Genomic DNA, 19,695 nt, shown 5'->3' with positions numbered 1-19,695 from the left:
GTGTGTATGTGTGTGTGTGTGTGAACTATACCAAGTACTGTGTAAGTTAATCTATTACAACTGAAAATATTCGCTGCAATCTTCTATTATTTTGGGATTCGTTGATCAATGATTGCGTCATGACATTCGGACAAAAATCTCTCATGATTGCAAATTTAACAGAACAAAAACCGTTTGAAATAGTCACTTTGCTTCCTTTTCACAATACATCTCTCTTCGTTTGTGCAATAATGCAGAGCGAGCGACACAACACAAAAGGCAATATTATGATGTTACGTGTTTTGAACACAAGTAATATTCTCCCGATATGATCAACTTTAATTACTGAAAAGATGATATACGGAAAAATACACCATGAACTAAAAATTAATCTTAATCAACAATGATAACTTTGAACTGTAACAAAAATATTTATGATAAAGACAACCTTTAAAAAGTGTAATAAAATTAGACAAGCTATAAATACTACTGCTTCTAATGATAATAATATAATAATAATAATAATAATAATAATAATGGAAAGATTGACTAAGAAAAAACTGAATTAATATTAAATGGCACTTGTCTTCTATATTCTTGAGGGCCCAAGGATGGACTTAGTCCGATTTAATTTGATTTATGTAGATTTTTGGCATTATACCAAGCACTGGGGCAACTACGGCCATTCAGCGCTGAAACGGAAATTGGCAGTAAAAGGTTTGAATGGTGTTACAGGAGGAAAACCTGGCGGTTACACTATGAAACAATTGTTAGGAGAGGGTGAACAGTAAGATGGAAGAAAGAGAATATGAACGAAGGTACAGTAAAAGGAATGAAAGTATTTGCAGCTAGGGGCCGAAGGGACGTTGCAAAAACCGTTAAGTAATGCCTACATTGCTCTGATTACGGTGCACTGACGGCAATAACCCCCTACGGGAAGGATGGACTTGGTGACGTTATTTTCAAAACTAAACTTTAGTCGAAGTCCGCAGACGAACCCAGAAACAATACGAATATTGATAGAAATAATATAATGGCCAAAACAACGATAAGGAGGAAGCAATATCAGCTAAGGATTTATCCAAAAAATCAACATATCCAACATCAACACGCACACACACAATATATATATATATATATATATTATATATTATTATATATATGTATATATATTATATATATATATATATATATTATATATATATATATATGAAAATGACAGACATATGGTATATTTACCTAAAGAATTCGTCGTGTTGAAATCATCACAACACTTTACGCTGACTTGTGCTGACCGGTCGAATTAATCATCCTCTGAGGATATCGACAAAATCTTTCACCATCCGTCTAACTCAGGTGTAATTAATGGGCAACAATCGATGATCTAGCAATTTTTCTTGGCGAATATATCATGCTATTTCACACCTTTTTAGCGGTAAAGATCATCAATTAATTAAGCAAAGTCAACGATTTTAACGAACTAAATTTGTATGGAGACTATTCACTGGGAGAATGAGGACGACCGTACTACGGAGACCACTACTATGCTGCGGACTTTACTTTTATTTATTCTTATTTTTCACAATGCCTGATTTTGGAAAGATAAATGGAACAAAACGTCTTCCAGTGTATCCATCAAAAGATATAATGTTCGCAGGTTTTCACTCTTTTTCTCTCAAATAGGCGCACTGTTGCGAGATAACTCGACCTACAATCATAAGAGACAACATTCAGTTAACATTAAGAAATTTAAAATGAACTTAATATGTATAGATTCATTTTCTAGGTGCTGCAATCTCTGCCCACCAACTGCCGAGTGCTGATCGTTCAAGTTTGAAAGGTTCAGCATCGGTCTCCAAGTTTAAAAATATTTTGTATACAAATGTTCAAGCAGAATCTACCTTATTCAATTATCTGAATATTTTGATCCTGCCTTATTTGCACACATATGAATACATTTAATTCTGCATGGTTAAATACAGGCAATAACCAACAACTGCAGACAAATCGGACGCTGAGAGTTTTAAATTTCTAAAATAAGTGCATACCATAGCTGCGAAGTCCATAAACACCCATTCAATCACATACACGCTAAATGCCGCACAAACACACTTACAATATGATATATATATATATATATTTAACATATAATATATATATGTGTGTGTGTGTGTGTGTGTGTGTGTCTGTGTATGTATATATGTAACACATAAAACTGATATAAGACGGTGAATGCACGAAAATGTTCTCGAGAATAGAATATAAAGACAATGCATGCATTGCTTTGAACCAAGTGTATGAAATCACAACCAATAAAAGAACCGCTAACAATGAGAATCAGTTGTCGCTAAGTATATGTAGTAGGTAGGAATAATATCGACTGCTGGATCGGACGACGCAATAAGTTAATTGATAAAGAAAAAATTTGGTGTTTTGTAAAGCATCAATAAAACGAGGTATGATCATTGCTTTTACATAGACTGCAGACTCACGTCGGGCGACAACAAACGAAGTAAAACTTCTAACTCACGTACAGAAAAATCAATCATAAGACGAAGTTGAATATTTTTCATAACAATATCAACCTGACAGAGCGACAGTATAAATTAAGAAGGATATATAGTTTTCCAGTAATTAATAGCCACAATAATTTTATGGTACATGACACACACATCCAAGGTTGAAATACGAACGAGAGAGAGAGAGAGAGAGAGAGAGAGAGAGAGAGAGAGAGAGAGAGAGAGAGAGAGAGAAGGGGGCGGGCAGTTGGAAAATCACGAACGATGAGGAATAAAGTTAGAAAAGTAGCGAGAGAAGATTTCTTAAAGAACAATGGAAGTTAAAACTAAAGCTACCAACTAAGCGAGACCTTAGATGCCAACAGAAGGACAAAATTCTTAATATTATAACGAAATCAGCTGTGAAACAGTTTTAGAATTGAAAGAAAAGATGTGATCCTCAAATTATTGATATGAACAAGGTGATTAAATTGCATTAAATAATGAAAGTGTACATGTACTTATACACACCCACACAAGCAAAATCGAGAAGAGGAACTCAGGTTATTACAATTACACTCATACAAACGTTATATACATACATACACACACACATATATATATATATATATATATATATATATATATATATATATATATATATATATATATATAATCTAGTGGCTAACTTAAGAACAACGAATCAGTAAATAAAGTTAGCAGGAAAAAAGGTTTACCAGTCACAATCACACAAAGACGTGCACCAGTTAATGATCTAAAGAGGGGCTGATTGATTATCTAAGAAAAAAGTAAAAAGCTGATGCTTTGGTTACTAAGTAGCAACTAATGCACGCTTTTGAAAGTCCCTTGAGAACAACTGAATAAGTTATTCTTGGGACCGAAAAACTGTTTCAATATTTGAGCAAAATTTTCAGGAAAATTCTTCAACCAAGTAACAAAGTACCAGTACTATTTATATCGTTCATGAGCTGAGGAGATTGGTTGATAATGAAATAATTGGATGTTTCAAAAACAAAGAATGACAGTTTACTGAATAATCAATTTTCTTTGTGTTACGGATAACCTGACTTCGATAACAAATATCTTCACTAAGTAACGACTGAGATGTAACGAGAAAATAAATCAGAACTATAATGACTAAATTTTATATCTTAATAATAATATGGCTAAATTTTATTCCTAATGATAATATTATTCTATTAATGAGGGATGGACTGAACATAATACGATTTGGTTATACAACGAGATGATTCCTCGAAACTCGCAAGTAACTTCTCAATTATCATGAGTTGCAATGTTTCAATGTTGCTTTAAGATTAATAAGGACTCCGACAACTATGTAATAGTCTTACATCACATAACAGCTTTAGGAGTATGTAAATTCAGAGCACACGCGTCCACGAAATAACAAAGACAGTACTAGAACTATACATGATCAACTTGAGGAGGAGAAATAAAGTGATATTCTCCAACAAAGCAGGTCTTGCCCCGGACAAAAAGGGAAACAGGTCGCTCATAAAGCTGGCCGTAGCCCGAGGGAATATGTAGGGCGACTGATGACGCCATATAATCCCAACAGGTATACGAATCCCCTGTTCATAGGGGAGTTAGGCCTATAGAATAGCCAGTAGATATGGCTGGTCTATAGGATGCCGAGTTGGCGGAATTGGCCGTCTTACTCCAGGCACCTAGGAATGGTCGTTCTACAGCAACTATGTGTACAGTCACTTACAGGGCGACAGGACAAATCGTATTTGTAGGGATATAACCTTTAAGGTTATGTACGTTTTGAGATATCGAATTAACACTGAAATTAAGCTTTCGATGCTGAGTGAGAAATCAATTGCAATTTAATTAACGGGGGTGGGTAGTAGGTACTCTAGTCCCGAGCTGTCTAATGCTGGTTCTTGGTTGTATCATTCTGGTTCCTAGTAAATACTTGAAGTTTTCAGTGTCATTCTGTTAGGTCAGCTTTAGCCTGCGGTAGGGTTAGACGTGACCTCGACCAGCTCCCTTTCTCTCAATTTTTCCTTTTTTGCTGAAACTCAAGAACTGTATGAACATTTAGCGAAGAGAGCGTGAGCACAGTATTCCCCTGCAAGCGTTAAAGTGACCATTATTGCAGAGGTGGATTCCTGGGAAAATCTATGTTGAAAACTCTCTTTGAGCTATAATAATCCAGCCACTTTTTTTGTGAAAACTGAGAATACTTCTCAAAACTAAATGATTTTTAAGAGTGAACTGGTTGCATTTCTCGGAGTTACCTCCACCAAATGTGCTAAGCTTAAGATCTCGATAACCTAAATACCATTACCGTAGATTTAGCAGCCCCGTAAAGAAAGAGTGACAGATTATGTACCTTGACCTGTTAGATCTCGTCTGGATCCAGACGACTAATCGTCTCTAGTTATGCTCTTAGAAGTCAGATGTTGAAGGAGGTATGTGCCCTCAGAGAGTTTTTAATCTGTCCCTCAGAATTCAATAACTGACAATTAAAACTATGAGAATATTAAGTGATTAGGGTGGATTTTTAATTAATGTTTAAAGCACTCTTGAATCATATAGTCAGAAAATTTGAGCCACGTGCTAAACAATTACTGTATTCAGTTGCATCATCTGTTGAAGATACGGATACGGAATAATGAAGTCTTGTAATATGCCGAACACACATTGCTGAGATTCAATTGATGTTAAACACTGATTTTAAGTGGTTTATCATGAGGTCATACCTATACCTACATTATTTTGAAGAGTCGTTTGATTGTTAGGGTGTATTGAATCGATTCAAAGCTGAACACTGCTTTACTGTATCGCAATAGGACAATCCTACAAACGGGAGATATCAAGAAAATATCCACTTTGAAAATGTATGATTGGCTCGGGCTTCGCTGGAGTACCAGGTAGATTCCAGATCTCACGACACCTCGCTCAGCGTTGACCTCACGAGACGTTACTCAGAGTTCTAGGTCTCACGAGACCTGGCTCAGAATAGTTGATCTCTCAGGAAACCTTGCTCAGAATTCTTGAGCTACGACTTCCTTCTCTCAGAGATCTTGTTCTCCTGGAACCTCGGCCGAGTTCCTCATCTCACGAGACCTACCTTTGAAATCTCCAACTCAGTTGTGTGTGTGTGTGTGTGTGTGTGTGTGTGTATTATATGTATTCTCCTATTAACTGACACAACTTTTGCTTTATCTTTGATCACACAGGTTCAACCAACTGAAGCTCGAGGATTGTACATAGAAGTATGGATCACAAGGGTTGCAATTCCCGACAGATAAAAGTGCCATAAAATAATTAAATAAGGGTGCTCATGCTCATGAATTTAGTATGAACAAAGCAAATGGAAGCGGCAGAGATCCTGGAGATTATCATATAAGGGATTAAGTCGGAAAGCATTTTTGGGGAGGAATGAAGTCAATAACTGAATATCTCTTTACGATAATCCTTTCAGTCAGGATAATGGGACTGAGGGGCTGACTGCTTGGCCTTCCTTGCTTGCACTCTTTCATTATGATTTTGGGATTCAGAAAACAATGCTTCGGATCTGACAAAATATTTGACCAGATAAAGGTGTTTTCCAGGAAGTTAAGACTACATTTTGCTACGGTCTACGGCACTCATCAAATATATCTTTTCTCTGTGGCCTCTTCCCCCTTCCCCTCCAAACACCTCACTTCAGCTTAGTGTTAAGCTCATTTCATTTCAGAGAAATAAACTCGAACTTGCTGCATCTACATTCGACTCTGCTTTCATGAAGAGTTCTTTTCTTTCAGTGAACTTGGAACGCTTCAAGTTGAATTTTCCTTTCCTTAACGATAACTGGAGGCTATTTTATGTCCTTATCAAGAGGCCATCAAGTTCGACTTACAATACTTAATCTGAAAATTCAAAATGATAGAAAACTACGTCGTTGAAATCCTGAACTTCCATTATCATTTATTACCTGTACTTTCATTTTGCTATCTATGTTGCAACAGTTTTTATAAGCTTTGGCAGACAACCCCAGGGAAGGAATCGGATCTGAATGAGTGTCTCAATCCTTCTCATGAGGTTTGAACTATCCCCATCATCAACGGAGCTCAGCTCTTGATTGCAATATATATTTATGGACTTCAAAAGTCATGTAAGGTGAAATCGCTAAACATAGGTACCAAGGCAGTTTACAAGAATTTCAGTCATGTATTCTGTTCAGCTATGGCAATCAATGTTTCGTGTAAAAGAATCACTAGACAGCGAACTCAGATTTTTTAACACTAAGGGAATAAAAAGTAGCCCAATTATAATATTTTAGTTTTAACTTTATTAATTAGTTAGGATAAAATGAAGTCTCTCTTTAGACTTGGTACAGACAAACTAATAAAGGAAAAAGGAAAAACTGCTCAAAGTAAAAACACAAGATGATATTTACGTCTAAACAAGAGGTGACCGATGCATGGGATAAAAAAAATGAAAAAAAAAAAAAAAATAACAACAAAGTTTCCTTGGGAATAGTAGGGAATAAGGTTTCTTTACGGCACCGCATAAAAAATCAATTTTGAGCATCTTTTAAGAATTGCTTAGATAAAGAAACAGAAGGACCTAATTGCCGCCCAGCGATATATTTTTTCTAGCATGTCTAATTATATTGCAATTCAGGTATTAAACATTTGCTTTAAACCCATTGGATATTAAACTTAAGCGGAGTAGCTAATTTCAATTGCATAACATTACAGGACTTATCACTGAGCAGAAAAAAAAAGAATGAACATTTATGAAATTACGCAAACCTTAATGTGACTGCCTTGATTTGTTTATAACCGAATGTCTAATGGAGGCTTTACAGTCTAAAATGTTAAAGCAGTCTAAGATATATCGAACTCAAGACACTTCTAACACTGCTTCAGTGACTAATTAGTCTGACGTAAGCCTTCTGAGAGCACGTGTGTGTTCTATAGGTTTTTATAAGATATATATGCATAAGAAGCAAGAAGTCATGCCCTGATTATCACTGATATCTCTCTCTCTCTCTATCTCTCTCACTCAACAAGGTTGTTACTGATACGGGAGAAAGTATTATCTAGATAAAATAGCTTAAAACATATCAGTCTTTCTCAGTCTGAAAGGAGGTCTACTTGGCAAGCGAGACCTCGAAGTGCAGCTCACAGACACAAACAAAAACATGCAAAATGCTTTTGCGACTACAGAAAATCCTTATTTGATGACATACTATAACGTCTTCTTTTCCCCTTACTGGTTTTTAGAAGAGTACGTAAATATGAAAGCTGTAACTGAAATACTTTACTTAGGCATCATTTGATATAATATTAACATCTACAGGAGCCATTTTCGTAATATACTTTACTGTATACATTCTATTATCATAAAAAATGCATTGCAGAATTGACAAACAGTTTTAACAAACATTTGAGCAAAATAGGAATGACAAAAAAGGAGATACAATATTCTTGAAACAGTTCAGGTTTACAGATATATTTAGAACTAGCTTAACTGACGGATACGAAAATGAGCCGTACAAGTCACCTTATGCTTGCCTGTATCGAAAATGTTTATAATATTGGGGTTTCTAAAAAAAAAAAACAACAACCACACGTGCCCGTTTGAAATGCCGCCGCCAATCCCCTATTACACGCATATAATAATCTTGAGCATTTTCACTTTAATCTCAGTGACCCGGCCTCACACCTGGGGAGGGGGAACGGGTTTTAAATTTCCATGTTCACAATTTACACAAACAGGACTGTTATTTGATATGTTAAATAAATGTGCTGTTAAACGTATGCCTGTCTTACCGCCGTAACAGCACCTTACCTGTTCAGGATTGAATGAAAGAACTCTCTTTTTTTAAACAATTCCATTTAAGAAGAAACACTAACACAAAGAAATTTCAACACCTGACGCAGACCATCATATAAATTATGCAAAAGACGTTACCACTGGGTCCGCACCCCAGGGGCAAATAATAATATTATAACTACTAGACTAGAACATAAAAAAGAAACGCCTTAACGTTGAATTTATCATTGAGTCCAGAGCCTCCATCCCAAAATATTTAAAATAAAAAAGAAACACATAACACGTTAAAATCTACATGACAGACGAAGTTAGGTCACGTCAAACCTCCACGCATGAAACGGGCAATCATTTTACACAGGGTGCATCAAGTACTAGTACGCGACTGAAAGATGCATTACTATTCCTTCAGGAAAAAATAATCAAACAAAAATACCAACGCAAAAAGTGATGGCTAATACAGTTTAAAAATATTTTCCCAACCAATAAGAATCAGTTAACTGGACTTTAGAGATCTCAAGCATTGATGCATCTTTGTTTGCACTGCTGAGAAGACCGAATGCCACAAAAGCGGAAGATAATCTTCACGCTGCATCTTCTCTATGTCCAGAAATGAATCGACAAATCGTGAAAGGACACCGCTTCCAACATGTGGGGTAGGGCTTCTCTTGCTCTAACAAAAAGACCCCCTTAATAAATGTCTCCGATATTGTTAGCAATCGCTCTCTCGCAACGACTTGGAACGGTTTCCATTCTGATACCCGGAAGCCGCTCCCTATTTTCCCATTTGTATTGCCTGTAATATGACCGAAGACCCGGAACCACTCCTAGCCGCGTTCATGTACCACAGATTATGGCGCAGTTCCTAAAATGTAGTCCTGGCCTCATGAGTTAAAGAGCAAGTAGTACTGGCTGCTCTCTTGCGCCGACCGACATCCTTTGGAACGATCTCCAGCCTTCTGGGATCTGTTCTCCCTACTATTGAAGAGCATCTGTGACATTTCCACGGAGGAGAAACATCAACTTATCTTTTCCAAGGACAATCACTGTTAATAGGATGATTCAGTTATTCCTTCTCCTTGAATATGAACTACAAAGTAACAACAAAAAGCAGACTAGGTAGACATACCAGTGACTACACGAAACTTCCACATAAACGACCAGCCTTTACTGATGGGTATATTTGTTTATGAAAGGGAAAAATAATCAAGATGTAAATGATCCCAACAGAATGGTGAAATTCTGTATCGAAGCCCGAGAAGTTCCAATAATAAAACCAGGAGTACTGATCAGTAAAAATGTTTCCGTAGAATGCACTGAAAATAGAAAATACGCATCAGAGTTCAGCTCTGAAAGCAGCCTTCTTTTCCGTGAGAATGTTTGAAAAGCGTCAGGGATTCCCTATGTCAGATCCTTTTGATTCTCACCGAGAGGCCTCTTTAAATATTCTTTGAATATTCTAACCCATCGATCTCATTCAGCCACTGGCGCTTCCCTTCCTGACGAGCCAATGAAAAGGAATGTTTTCATTCGGTGCACCTTCCACCTAATAACCACTAAACTCGGCTCTTCTCCTCCCTGCCACATCTTTTCACTTCATTTATTGGATCTGTACATTTGTAAGGAACTTCTGTAAAAGTAATGTCTTCTACAAGTCAGAAATAGTAAGTGCTTCATTTATCAAAGCGTGTATGTCACCTACTAAGTCAAGCTAAATCTATTCTTATCAAAACTGATATTATGAACTTTACTTGAAAATAAAAGCATGAAAGTAGAATGTCACACTAAGCAATCAAGCCTTTTGAGGATCAAGATAAATGGGTTCTAAAAAAATAGAATCCCTCATGGATGTATTCATAATGATTCAAGATGACATACTAACTTCTCTCGTCTATTGCTTTTGACAGGAAGGAGATATAACAAATGGAAAAAACAGGACAGGAATAAAAGGAGAGAAAAACCAGAAAGGCAGAAGTGTCTGCGGAAGGGGAGAGCATAAATTACTTACATTTATTACGACTCTCTCACAGAAGTCGTGATCGTGAGGAATGGGTTCGAAGTTTCCCGTCCCAATGAAGGTCTGAGGATTTGGGCCGTCATCGTCTTGGCTACTTAGCTTGGGTAGTGACCTGCAATGAAGAAAAAAAAATAATTAGAACACATCCATCGGCAATATCAATAATAAGAGTATAACGTCCTGTGCATGCGAAATTTAGCAGGTCATTAAACGTACCTGCTGACAATGACTAAACCTTGCAAATACAGGCAGTAGCAAAGTCATTCTCAGCAATCGAACTCATACAGCTTCGAATTACCCATCAATTTTTATGAGCAAGAAAATCCAATATGTAGCTTTTACTTATGTGGGCATAAAATTAGTTGAATATTAAATGAATCTATATTATTCTTCTAATTATAGAGTAACTCCTGAATTTCAGTCGTTCAGTCATGATTTACATCTAAATAAAGCGAACTGTGTTCTGTCGCTCAAGTCTCGGGTTCATAATTTTTTTTTTATCTTCCTTGATTAACCCTCGCTTTTTTCTAATAAATTTTATTATTGACTTATGCATTTCTTTTTCGCACTAGGCTGTTTTTCTATATAGCCTTTGGATGCGAAGCATTCTTCTTTTCTAACTAGTTGTGACTTGGCTATTAATAATAATGATGTATTCCTTATTCAATTTCGTTCTGTTTCAAAAATACAAATAAAATATTGTCCTGGATGGCATAATGTAAAGAATAACCCCTGCATAAAAATATGTACAATTACTATAAGGCATTTACACCTCATTAGAGCACAGTGGCTGCATAAGTCTTGACATTTTTACATAATATAATTAAAAGGTTTAAAGCTCCATAGGTTTCATCCCCAAATAAAATGAATGAGATTACATTTTCTACAGGTGATACAATAAAGTTAAACGTTCTTCAAGACTTGCTTTGAAACATATCACAGACAGTAAGTATTCTTTGCTAAAAAGGGATCAGAGTGAGTATCATAGATCACAGCCATGACCTTGGAAGTTCACATGACTCACAAAGGCCTATAGTCACTGAGATTTAATGGACACTTTTTACGTTTGGACAACGCGAAAAAAAGCCATTTTCACACGTTTATCCCACAAGTCTATATAAATAAACCAAAAACGTTGTTGAAATATTTCAATATGCGCCTGAAAAAAAGAAGAATTTTCAGGCGCAAGGTATCCCTTATTCTACTGATTTTTCTTACTATTCCGTTGTCAAAAAGGTATTCAACCAAGTATAAAATCAACAATGCTAAACAGGGAATACTGAACCCATGATCGATGATGTTTAAACATCCAAATAAAAAGTTAACTCATCATCAAAATGAATTACCTGCCTGCAAGCACATACAATGCGCATATATACGTTCGCGAATAAAATTTCATAAGCATGTAAATGTATGATATAAATCGAGGTCAAAAGAAAATCAAAACAGAAATTGCTGATCTTTTAATTATCTAAATACCGAACCGAGGCTGGAAAAAGAATTGCACCCAAAATACATTCTACAGAACTCAATGCTTCTACATAAAACCTATCATAAGTTTCATTTAGAAAGTATCTTTTTTCTGCTTTTTCGTTGCTAAAGGTTTTGATTTATAAACTCATTTACCAATATAAGTATCCACTTCCTTTCAGTGATGAAATCGGCTTGACACAACTTACGTCAGTTAAAAAAATAAAAAGTTTACACATAAAGTTTACTAATCTGCCGTTGAATTTTAACGTTTGAGGCCAAGTTAGAATTTGTTTGAAATTAGACTTAACAAGAAAGTCGTTTCTGCAATGTATGCTCATTGAACTGTTCTCTACCTTTCATGAAGAATGTATTCCACACAGAGCTTATCATTTATGTAATGGCTGAACTTCAGGAATAGAAAGAATTTACATACAGAGAAGTGCCTAAAACAACCTGCTTTCCATAAGTACAACACATTCACTAGGACTATAAATACGGAACGGGGCTCATAAAATTCCAGTTAAATATGCCTGATGATCACTGGCAAGGAAGTTGCCGTTTAATAAGATGCCAGTCCTCTCTTTCGCTCCATTTTTATTGCCCCGTCTCAAAAGTTTCCCACCTTCGTGAAATGTTTTGCCTATACTCGCAGCAAGGCTCAATGTTGCATCAGCTATGACAAAAATGATTCGCACAAACTACTATTTGCACACACGGAAATTTCATCACAAAGAAGCTTTCCTAACATGACATTTGGGAAATATGAAAGGAAATGAGGATATTGCTTCCACATTTCCCGCCCCCCCCCCTCTCTCTCTCTCTCTCTCTCTCATCCAAAATGGGTCAAGATGATTGAGAGGCAACGGACCTTATACATATCATGAAATTAGTGCTTCCCTAATAACTTTCTTTTCACTCGTTCTTACGCCTCATTCCGAGTGGAGTAAGTTTTATGCCTTAGGGAGCTTTCAATTTATTCAAAACTACTCATTTGCATGTTCAGTGTTGATGACTGCCAGCAACATATAGGGCATTAACAAATCAGTGTCTTTTTTGGGGGAACATTCCTGATACAAAATGAACTAAGGTCATAGGTATCAAATATACTAAAAATACAAAAGAGTAACGGCAATATATACAATGAATTAAAACCATTTGATGTATTTTTTATAATGATCACCCCTTCCCTGTGCTCTATCGATAGGTCTTGCGCCCTTTCTCTAATGCCTTCACGTCCATTCTCTTATTACATTTTCCCTTTCCTTGTTTGTCGAAAAGAGAAAAAAATATTTTTTTCACCATCGCCTCTCCCACTCTTCCCTTCTTTGCTTTCACTGCTTCTGTCGTAACTCACGAGCAATAATGGGAAGGTCTCGCCAGCAGCGTCTCCCTCCCTCCTCGGGCAGGTCTATATCGTTCAGGAAGTTGATTCAACTTACTTCGATCGACAGACACATTATCACCAGGCACTTCACAAGAACTCGGGTCTCTGAATCCATTATGAATAACGTTGACGGTTCAGAAGCTTTTTCAGCGGCCGGTTCTAACTTGCGAGTGAAAGATACTCATAAGATTAAATGAAAATCCAGGCGCCGTTGAGTATATTGCGATGACCTACAAAATCACGGATTGCAAAAGAATATTTCACGGATTTATGAAATTACGTTATTCGGGTTCATGTTATTGCCGCAACTATCTATCCAAAACAAACAACACAAGTAATTTACAATGATAAACTAACTATATATATATAATATATATATATATATATATATATATATATATATATATATATATATATATATATATGTGTGTGGTGTGTGTGTGTGTGTGTGTGTGTGTGTGTGTGTGTGTGTGTATCGTTTCGAGCAACACAAGTAAAAGTAAACAGTTACACAAACAGATAGACAGAATAAGAAACGACATGAACTCCAACGAGTCAATCACCCATTCTTTATTTCGTGCAACTGATATAACCCCAGAAGTCCGTTACTTATTCTTTACCTTCTATTTACATGGAACATGAAAGCCTGTCTGTGAGTAAATAACTACATTTAATTCATGTCTATCTGCCCTAACACAAACACAGCACAACTGCAGATTTACGAAATGCAAAGGCCAGGAAATTGTAGGAAAAGTAACTTAGGTAATTTATAACTGGATCAAAGTATTGAACTGGACAAAATAATTGGAAACCGACCTCATACTTCTCGAATAATACATTGACTCCCTTATTCCCAGCAAAGTGTTACGGTTACTATATGTGAACGTATCAGAAATAACCTTATTTCTGTACATTTCAGGTAAAAGATTTCACTGTTCATCGCATTTCACTGCAATAAGTATCAATTTTCGAATACTGACGATCCGAAAGTTTGCGCTGGCCTTCAAGAAAATAAGTACACTGCATTAGAATGCTATAATAGAAGACCTGGGCACTCTCTCTCTCTCTCTCTCTCTCTCTCTCTCTCTCTCTCTCTCTCTTCTCTCTTTCATTCACACACACACACACATATGTAGCCGATAAATGACTGTGGAAGATTATCTAAGCACTCATGGTAGCACTTAACTTCAAGATCCACCAGTTTTTCTGACAGAAAGTCCACACCAGATAAGAAACCAGAATTATGCCCAGATTCAGTAACTAGCAGTTCTCACCACTGATAAAACAGAAAATGTCCATTATTTGAGTGAAAAAAATCTTCTGTTAATGTCGCAAAAAAGGAATTACCTTACCTTGCGTCACTGTTTCAAATGACAGTCATGATTTAGCTGTATGTAAAATATTAACTTTGTTATGAACTGCCTAATAGCTATTGAGTTCCTTTTTTTTAAAGATAAAGTATCCACTTAGTGACACTATCTCAAGATATCCCAGATGGAAGTTTATTGACAACTTTGAGTTATTCATTTCTAAGATATTATGTAACACATATAAGAAATTATTGGACATTTGTGATATAAATGAAAGTCACAGGACTGAGATGGAGATCTAGCAATTGATTAAACAGACTGCAGGACTCTGTAATCATTTAACACGTAATGGCATTAATAAAAATATGTCCATTCTATTTTCTGTCCAAGCTAATGAGATGAACTACGACAAGGACTTCTTCAACACTAAAAAATTATAGCTCCATTCAAGTACTTCAAATGCCATTCTCGATTGTAAAAACTATATATATATATATATATATATATATCTAATAAAAGGAGCCCATAAAAAACACCAAAATGTAGAGAGAAAAAGTACTATATTTCAGAGACTGCTGTCTCTCTCTTCAGGTATATGAATGAGAAAAGTTTACAGAAAAGGTGGTATTTATACCAAGAGATTCGTCCACAAGTAAGCCAATTTAGGTCACCCCCGCTGATAATCTTCCTTTAATCTTCTTAGAGCGTTGGTTGAATGAACACTGCGTCGACGATGTCCGAGGTCCAATTCCCTTTTGAGATGTTCATTACCTGCTTCTCTTTTATTAAGGCCGATTCCATCATTTGACTCTTGTACCGGCAGTTGCTGCTATAAATTACACGTGACATATTCCAGTTTATTCTATGGTTATGTTCATTTATATGATTGAAAATAGCCGAGTTCTGTTGTCCATACCTAACTGACCGTTTGTGTTGTATTAATCTCTGGGGAAGTGATTTACCTGTAAATCCGATGTAAGATTGGTCACAGTCCTGGCATGGGATCTCATATACCCCAGAGTCTTTGGGCGATGTCTTTTGTTGGACGTTAATCAGGGATTTGGCTAAGGTATTTGGGTAGGTAAATGCAAAAGGGTTGGATTCACAAGGGTGTGAGTTACTCTCTTAATCGTCTCCAGGTGGGGAATTTTTATTTTATTGTTGGGTGTGTCTCTGGTCTTGTCTTTAGGGGGTCGGTAGAAAATTACGTTTGCTTTTTGAACTTGCTTTCTCAATTATATGGTCAGGATACTTTAAAGATGAAAGTTGCTTGCGAATTAGTTCAAATTCTTTTTCCAGGAAATCTGGGGAACAAATTCGTAAGGGCTCTTAAGAATAGGTTGCTAGCTAGACTTATCTTGATAGTATTGTCATGATAGCTAAAGTAGTGAATATATGAAGTGAGAACGTTGGCTTTCTGTATATGGTAAATTTGTATTCTGTCGTGTCTCTGATTATTAAAACATCAAGAAAAGGAATTTTGTTGTCTGTTTCCCATTCAACTTTAAATTTGATGCTGGGCACTAATGCGTTTAATTTTGAGAGGAATTCATTAAAATTACCCCACTTATTATCCCAAAATGTTAGTATGTCATCCACGTATCTCATCCACAGCATGTTTTTGGGTTTTATTGCATTTATTACTGTAGTTTCAAAGTATTCCATGTACAGATTGGCTAAAATAGGACTTAAAGGACTACCATACTACACCCGAATTTTGCTTGTAGAATGATCCCCGAATGAAAATACGTTATTAGATGCACATAATTCAACTAACTTTATTATTTTGTCAAGTGCCAAAGGGAAATGATCTGAATAGGGGGATAATTTTTCCCTTAAAAACTGAAGAACGTCCTGTACTGGTACTTTTGTGAATAGGGAGTCTACGTCAAGGCTTAAAAGTTTTATGTTGTGAAGTGGTATATGTGCTTCTCTGAATTTGTGACAAAAGTCTTCCGAGTGTTTGATGTGACTGGGAGAAAAAGTGCCTAAAAAGGAGAAAGGAGGCCAGCTAACCATTTAGAAATTTTGTAATTGAAAGCTCCGGCGCATGAAACGATGGGTCTGAATGGAAGATTGTCTTTGTGAGTTTTGGGCAAGACCATAAAAGTAGGGTAATTTAGATTAATTACTTTAAATTTCTCTAATAGAGAAATTTAAAGTAATTTAATTAATCCTAAATTACCCTACTTTTATGGTCTTCCCAAATCACCCAAAGACAATCTTCCATTCAGACCCATCGTTTCATGCGCCGGAGCTTTCCAATTACAAAATTTCTAAATGGTTAGCTGGCCTCCTTTTCTCCTTTTTTAGGCACTCCCCAGTCACATCAAACACTCGGAAGACTTTTGTCACAAATTCAGAGAAGCACATATACCACTTCACAACATAAAACTTTTAAGCCTTGACGTAGACTCCCTATTCACAAAAGTACCAGTACAGGACGTTCTTCAGTTTTTAAGGGAAAAATTATCCCCCTATTCAGATCATTTCCCTTTGGCACTTGACAAAATAATAAAGTTAGTTGAATTATGTGCATCTAATAACGTATTTTTCATTCGGGGAATCATTCTACAAGCAAAAATTCGGGTGTAGTATTTGGGTAGTTCCTTTAAGTCCTATTTTGGAGCCAATCTGTACATGGAATACTTTGAAACTACAGTAATAAATGCAATAAAACCCAAAAACATGCTGTGGATGAGATACGTGGATGACATACTAACATTTTGGGATAATAAGTGGGGTAATTTTAATGAATTCCTCTCAAAATTAAACGCATTAGTGCCCAGCATCAAATTTAAAGTTGAATGCGGGAAAACAGACAACAAAATTCCTTTTCTTGATGTTTTAATAATCAGAGACACGACCAGAATACAAATTTACCATATACAGAAAGCCAAAACGTTCTCACCTTTCATATATTTACCTACTTTAAGCTATGCATGACAATAAACTATCAAGATAAGTCTAGCTAGCAACCTATTCTTAAGAGCCTTACGAATTTGTTCCCCAGATTTCCTGGAAAAAGAATTTGAACTAATTCGCAAGCAACTTTCATCTTTAAAGTATCCTGACCATATAATTGAGAAAGCAATTCAAAAAGCAAACGTAATTTTCTACCGACCCCCTAAAGACAAGACCAGAGACACACCCAACAATAAAATAAAAATTCCCCACCTGGAGACGATTAAGAGAGTAACTCACACCCTTGGGAAATCCAACCCTTTTGCATTTACCTACCCAAATACCTTAGCCAAATCCCTGATTAACGTCCAACAAAAGACATCGCCCAAAGACTCTGGGGTATATGAGATCCCATGCCAGGACTGTGACCAATCTTACATCGGATTTACAGGTAAATCACTTCCCCAGAGATTAATACAACACAAACGGTCAGTTAGGTATGGACAACAGAACTCGGCTATTTTCAATCATATAAATGAACATAACCATAGAATAAACTGGAATATGTCACGTGTAATTTATAGCAGCAACTGCCGGTACAAGAGTCAAATGATGGAATCGGCCTTAATAAAAGAGAAGCAGGTAATGAACATCTCAAAAGGGAATTGGACCTCGGACATCGTCGACGCAGTGTTCATTCAACCAACGCTTAAGAAGATTAAAGGAAGATTATCAGCGGGGGTGCACCTAAATTGCTTACTTGTGGACGAATCTCTTGGTATAAATACCACCTTTTCTGTAAACTTTTCTCATTCATATACCTGAAGAGAGAGACAGCAGTCTCTGAAATATAGTACTTTTCTCTCTACATTTTGGTGTTTTATGGGCTCCTTTTATTAGATGGAATTCTGTTGTTACAGAACACTTTTACCAGTCATATTATATATATCATATATATATACATATATACATCTATATATATATATATACATATATCCATATATATATATGTATATATATATATAATATAATATATATATATCTATATTATAAAGTACCATATCTCCTTGTAAGTCACTGATAGATAAAGAGTTTGGAACGAGCAGTTAGTCATGTTAGAGTAGAAAATATATAACTATAAAAGCCTTCAACACAATTAATTTTCGACAGCGTTATCATATTGAGCCTCACGTTATTTTCACTTAAATTCCAAGTAAAGTAATCAGAGAGAAACTTACATCTATGCAACGGTCCCCTATTAGTAGTAATAAATTCGTCACAGGTGCCCCAGCATTTCTCTTTGTTTAGTAAAATTTATTTTATCAATAAATAGAAAATTAAAAACCGAATAAAACTTGTATCGTCTACCTTCATAAAAAAAATGAAGATCAAGAAGCAGCATAAGTGGTGAAAACGACAAAAATACAATATATATGAATGACATCTACAAATGGGAGACTCCTAAACGCACCTTTGTGATTTACTCTATTTTATTTTCGTGGATGATGAATGAATAGATGTAAGAAAAATGTCTTCATTCTTATCCATTCGGATTTCAATTTTCAGTGAAACGCTTATCCGGAATAGAAGTCACTGACCAGATAAGATGTTGTTTATATTGACAAAATTTTTTTTTTAAATTAAATTACTGCGCATACAAGAACAAAATTTGAATCAGCTTGATTTATTCGACAAATCTCCTCTCACATAACCCTCGAGAATACCAACGTTCTAAATAGAAGGTTGTAAACTATCATGCTATCACCAGCTTATACATGTTCATGGCCCATAGAATGTCAATGAAGTCTAGGTTTACTATTACTTCTGGGTTACTGCGATTTTTGACAAGTGCAAACTAATTTTGATCCAATTTTTTAACACCTCAGTACCGTTTCCAGTTTCAAATTCATCATAAAATAAACAAAACGCAACAAATTAGTTAGATTCCATGTAGTATACTCAAATTATTGTAACAACTTCCAGGTATCAACACTTGCACTGACATGCTGGTTTTTGTGATCTTAATTTTCCAATCTGTAAGTGGCATTTTATTTTTTCTTCAAGGTACTGAGCCCGAGACGGTGTTAATGGCTTACATTTTAAGGGGCTTCCTGATTCGGGTAACACAGAGTGAGGAGGGTGCATTCTATAAGTAACATCCTAAGTATTTTTAGAAACGCCGAGGAAAATCAATACGGACATTGGCATACAAGGGAAGAGAGGATGACTTTTAGCTACGACACTCTCTCTGACTTGGGCTTCAGTATTTTTAGAAAGCAAATCTTCCGCATCACTATAGTTCATCTCTAAAGATCC

General features: G+C 35.9%; 1 protein-coding gene across 14 annotated transcripts in view; it reads right to left on the bottom strand.

The window, feature by feature from the left end:
* The window catches only part of LOC135217790 (potassium voltage-gated channel protein Shaker-like), a 693,892-nt gene that overhangs the window by 90,022 nt on the left and 584,175 nt on the right, over window positions 1-19,695 (bottom strand). For all 14 annotated transcript variants that reach the window (XR_010315194.1, XR_010315196.1, XR_010315195.1 and 11 more), the window contains one exon: window positions 10,300-10,420. Coding sequence is in view for 11 of the 14 variants with exons in the window: in XM_064253828.1 (XP_064109898.1) it covers window positions 10,300-10,420 (121 nt within the window). In the remaining 3 variants the exon portion in view is untranslated. The remainder of the gene's footprint in view (window positions 1-10,299; window positions 10,421-19,695) is intronic.

The sequence above is a fragment of the Macrobrachium nipponense genome, chromosome 7, assembly GCF_015104395.2.
Source record: "Macrobrachium nipponense isolate FS-2020 chromosome 7, ASM1510439v2, whole genome shotgun sequence".
NCBI lineage: Eukaryota > Metazoa > Arthropoda > Malacostraca > Decapoda > Palaemonidae > Macrobrachium > Macrobrachium nipponense.
Note: the sequence above shows the minus strand (reverse complement) of the source record. Positions and strands in the feature narration are given on the sequence as shown.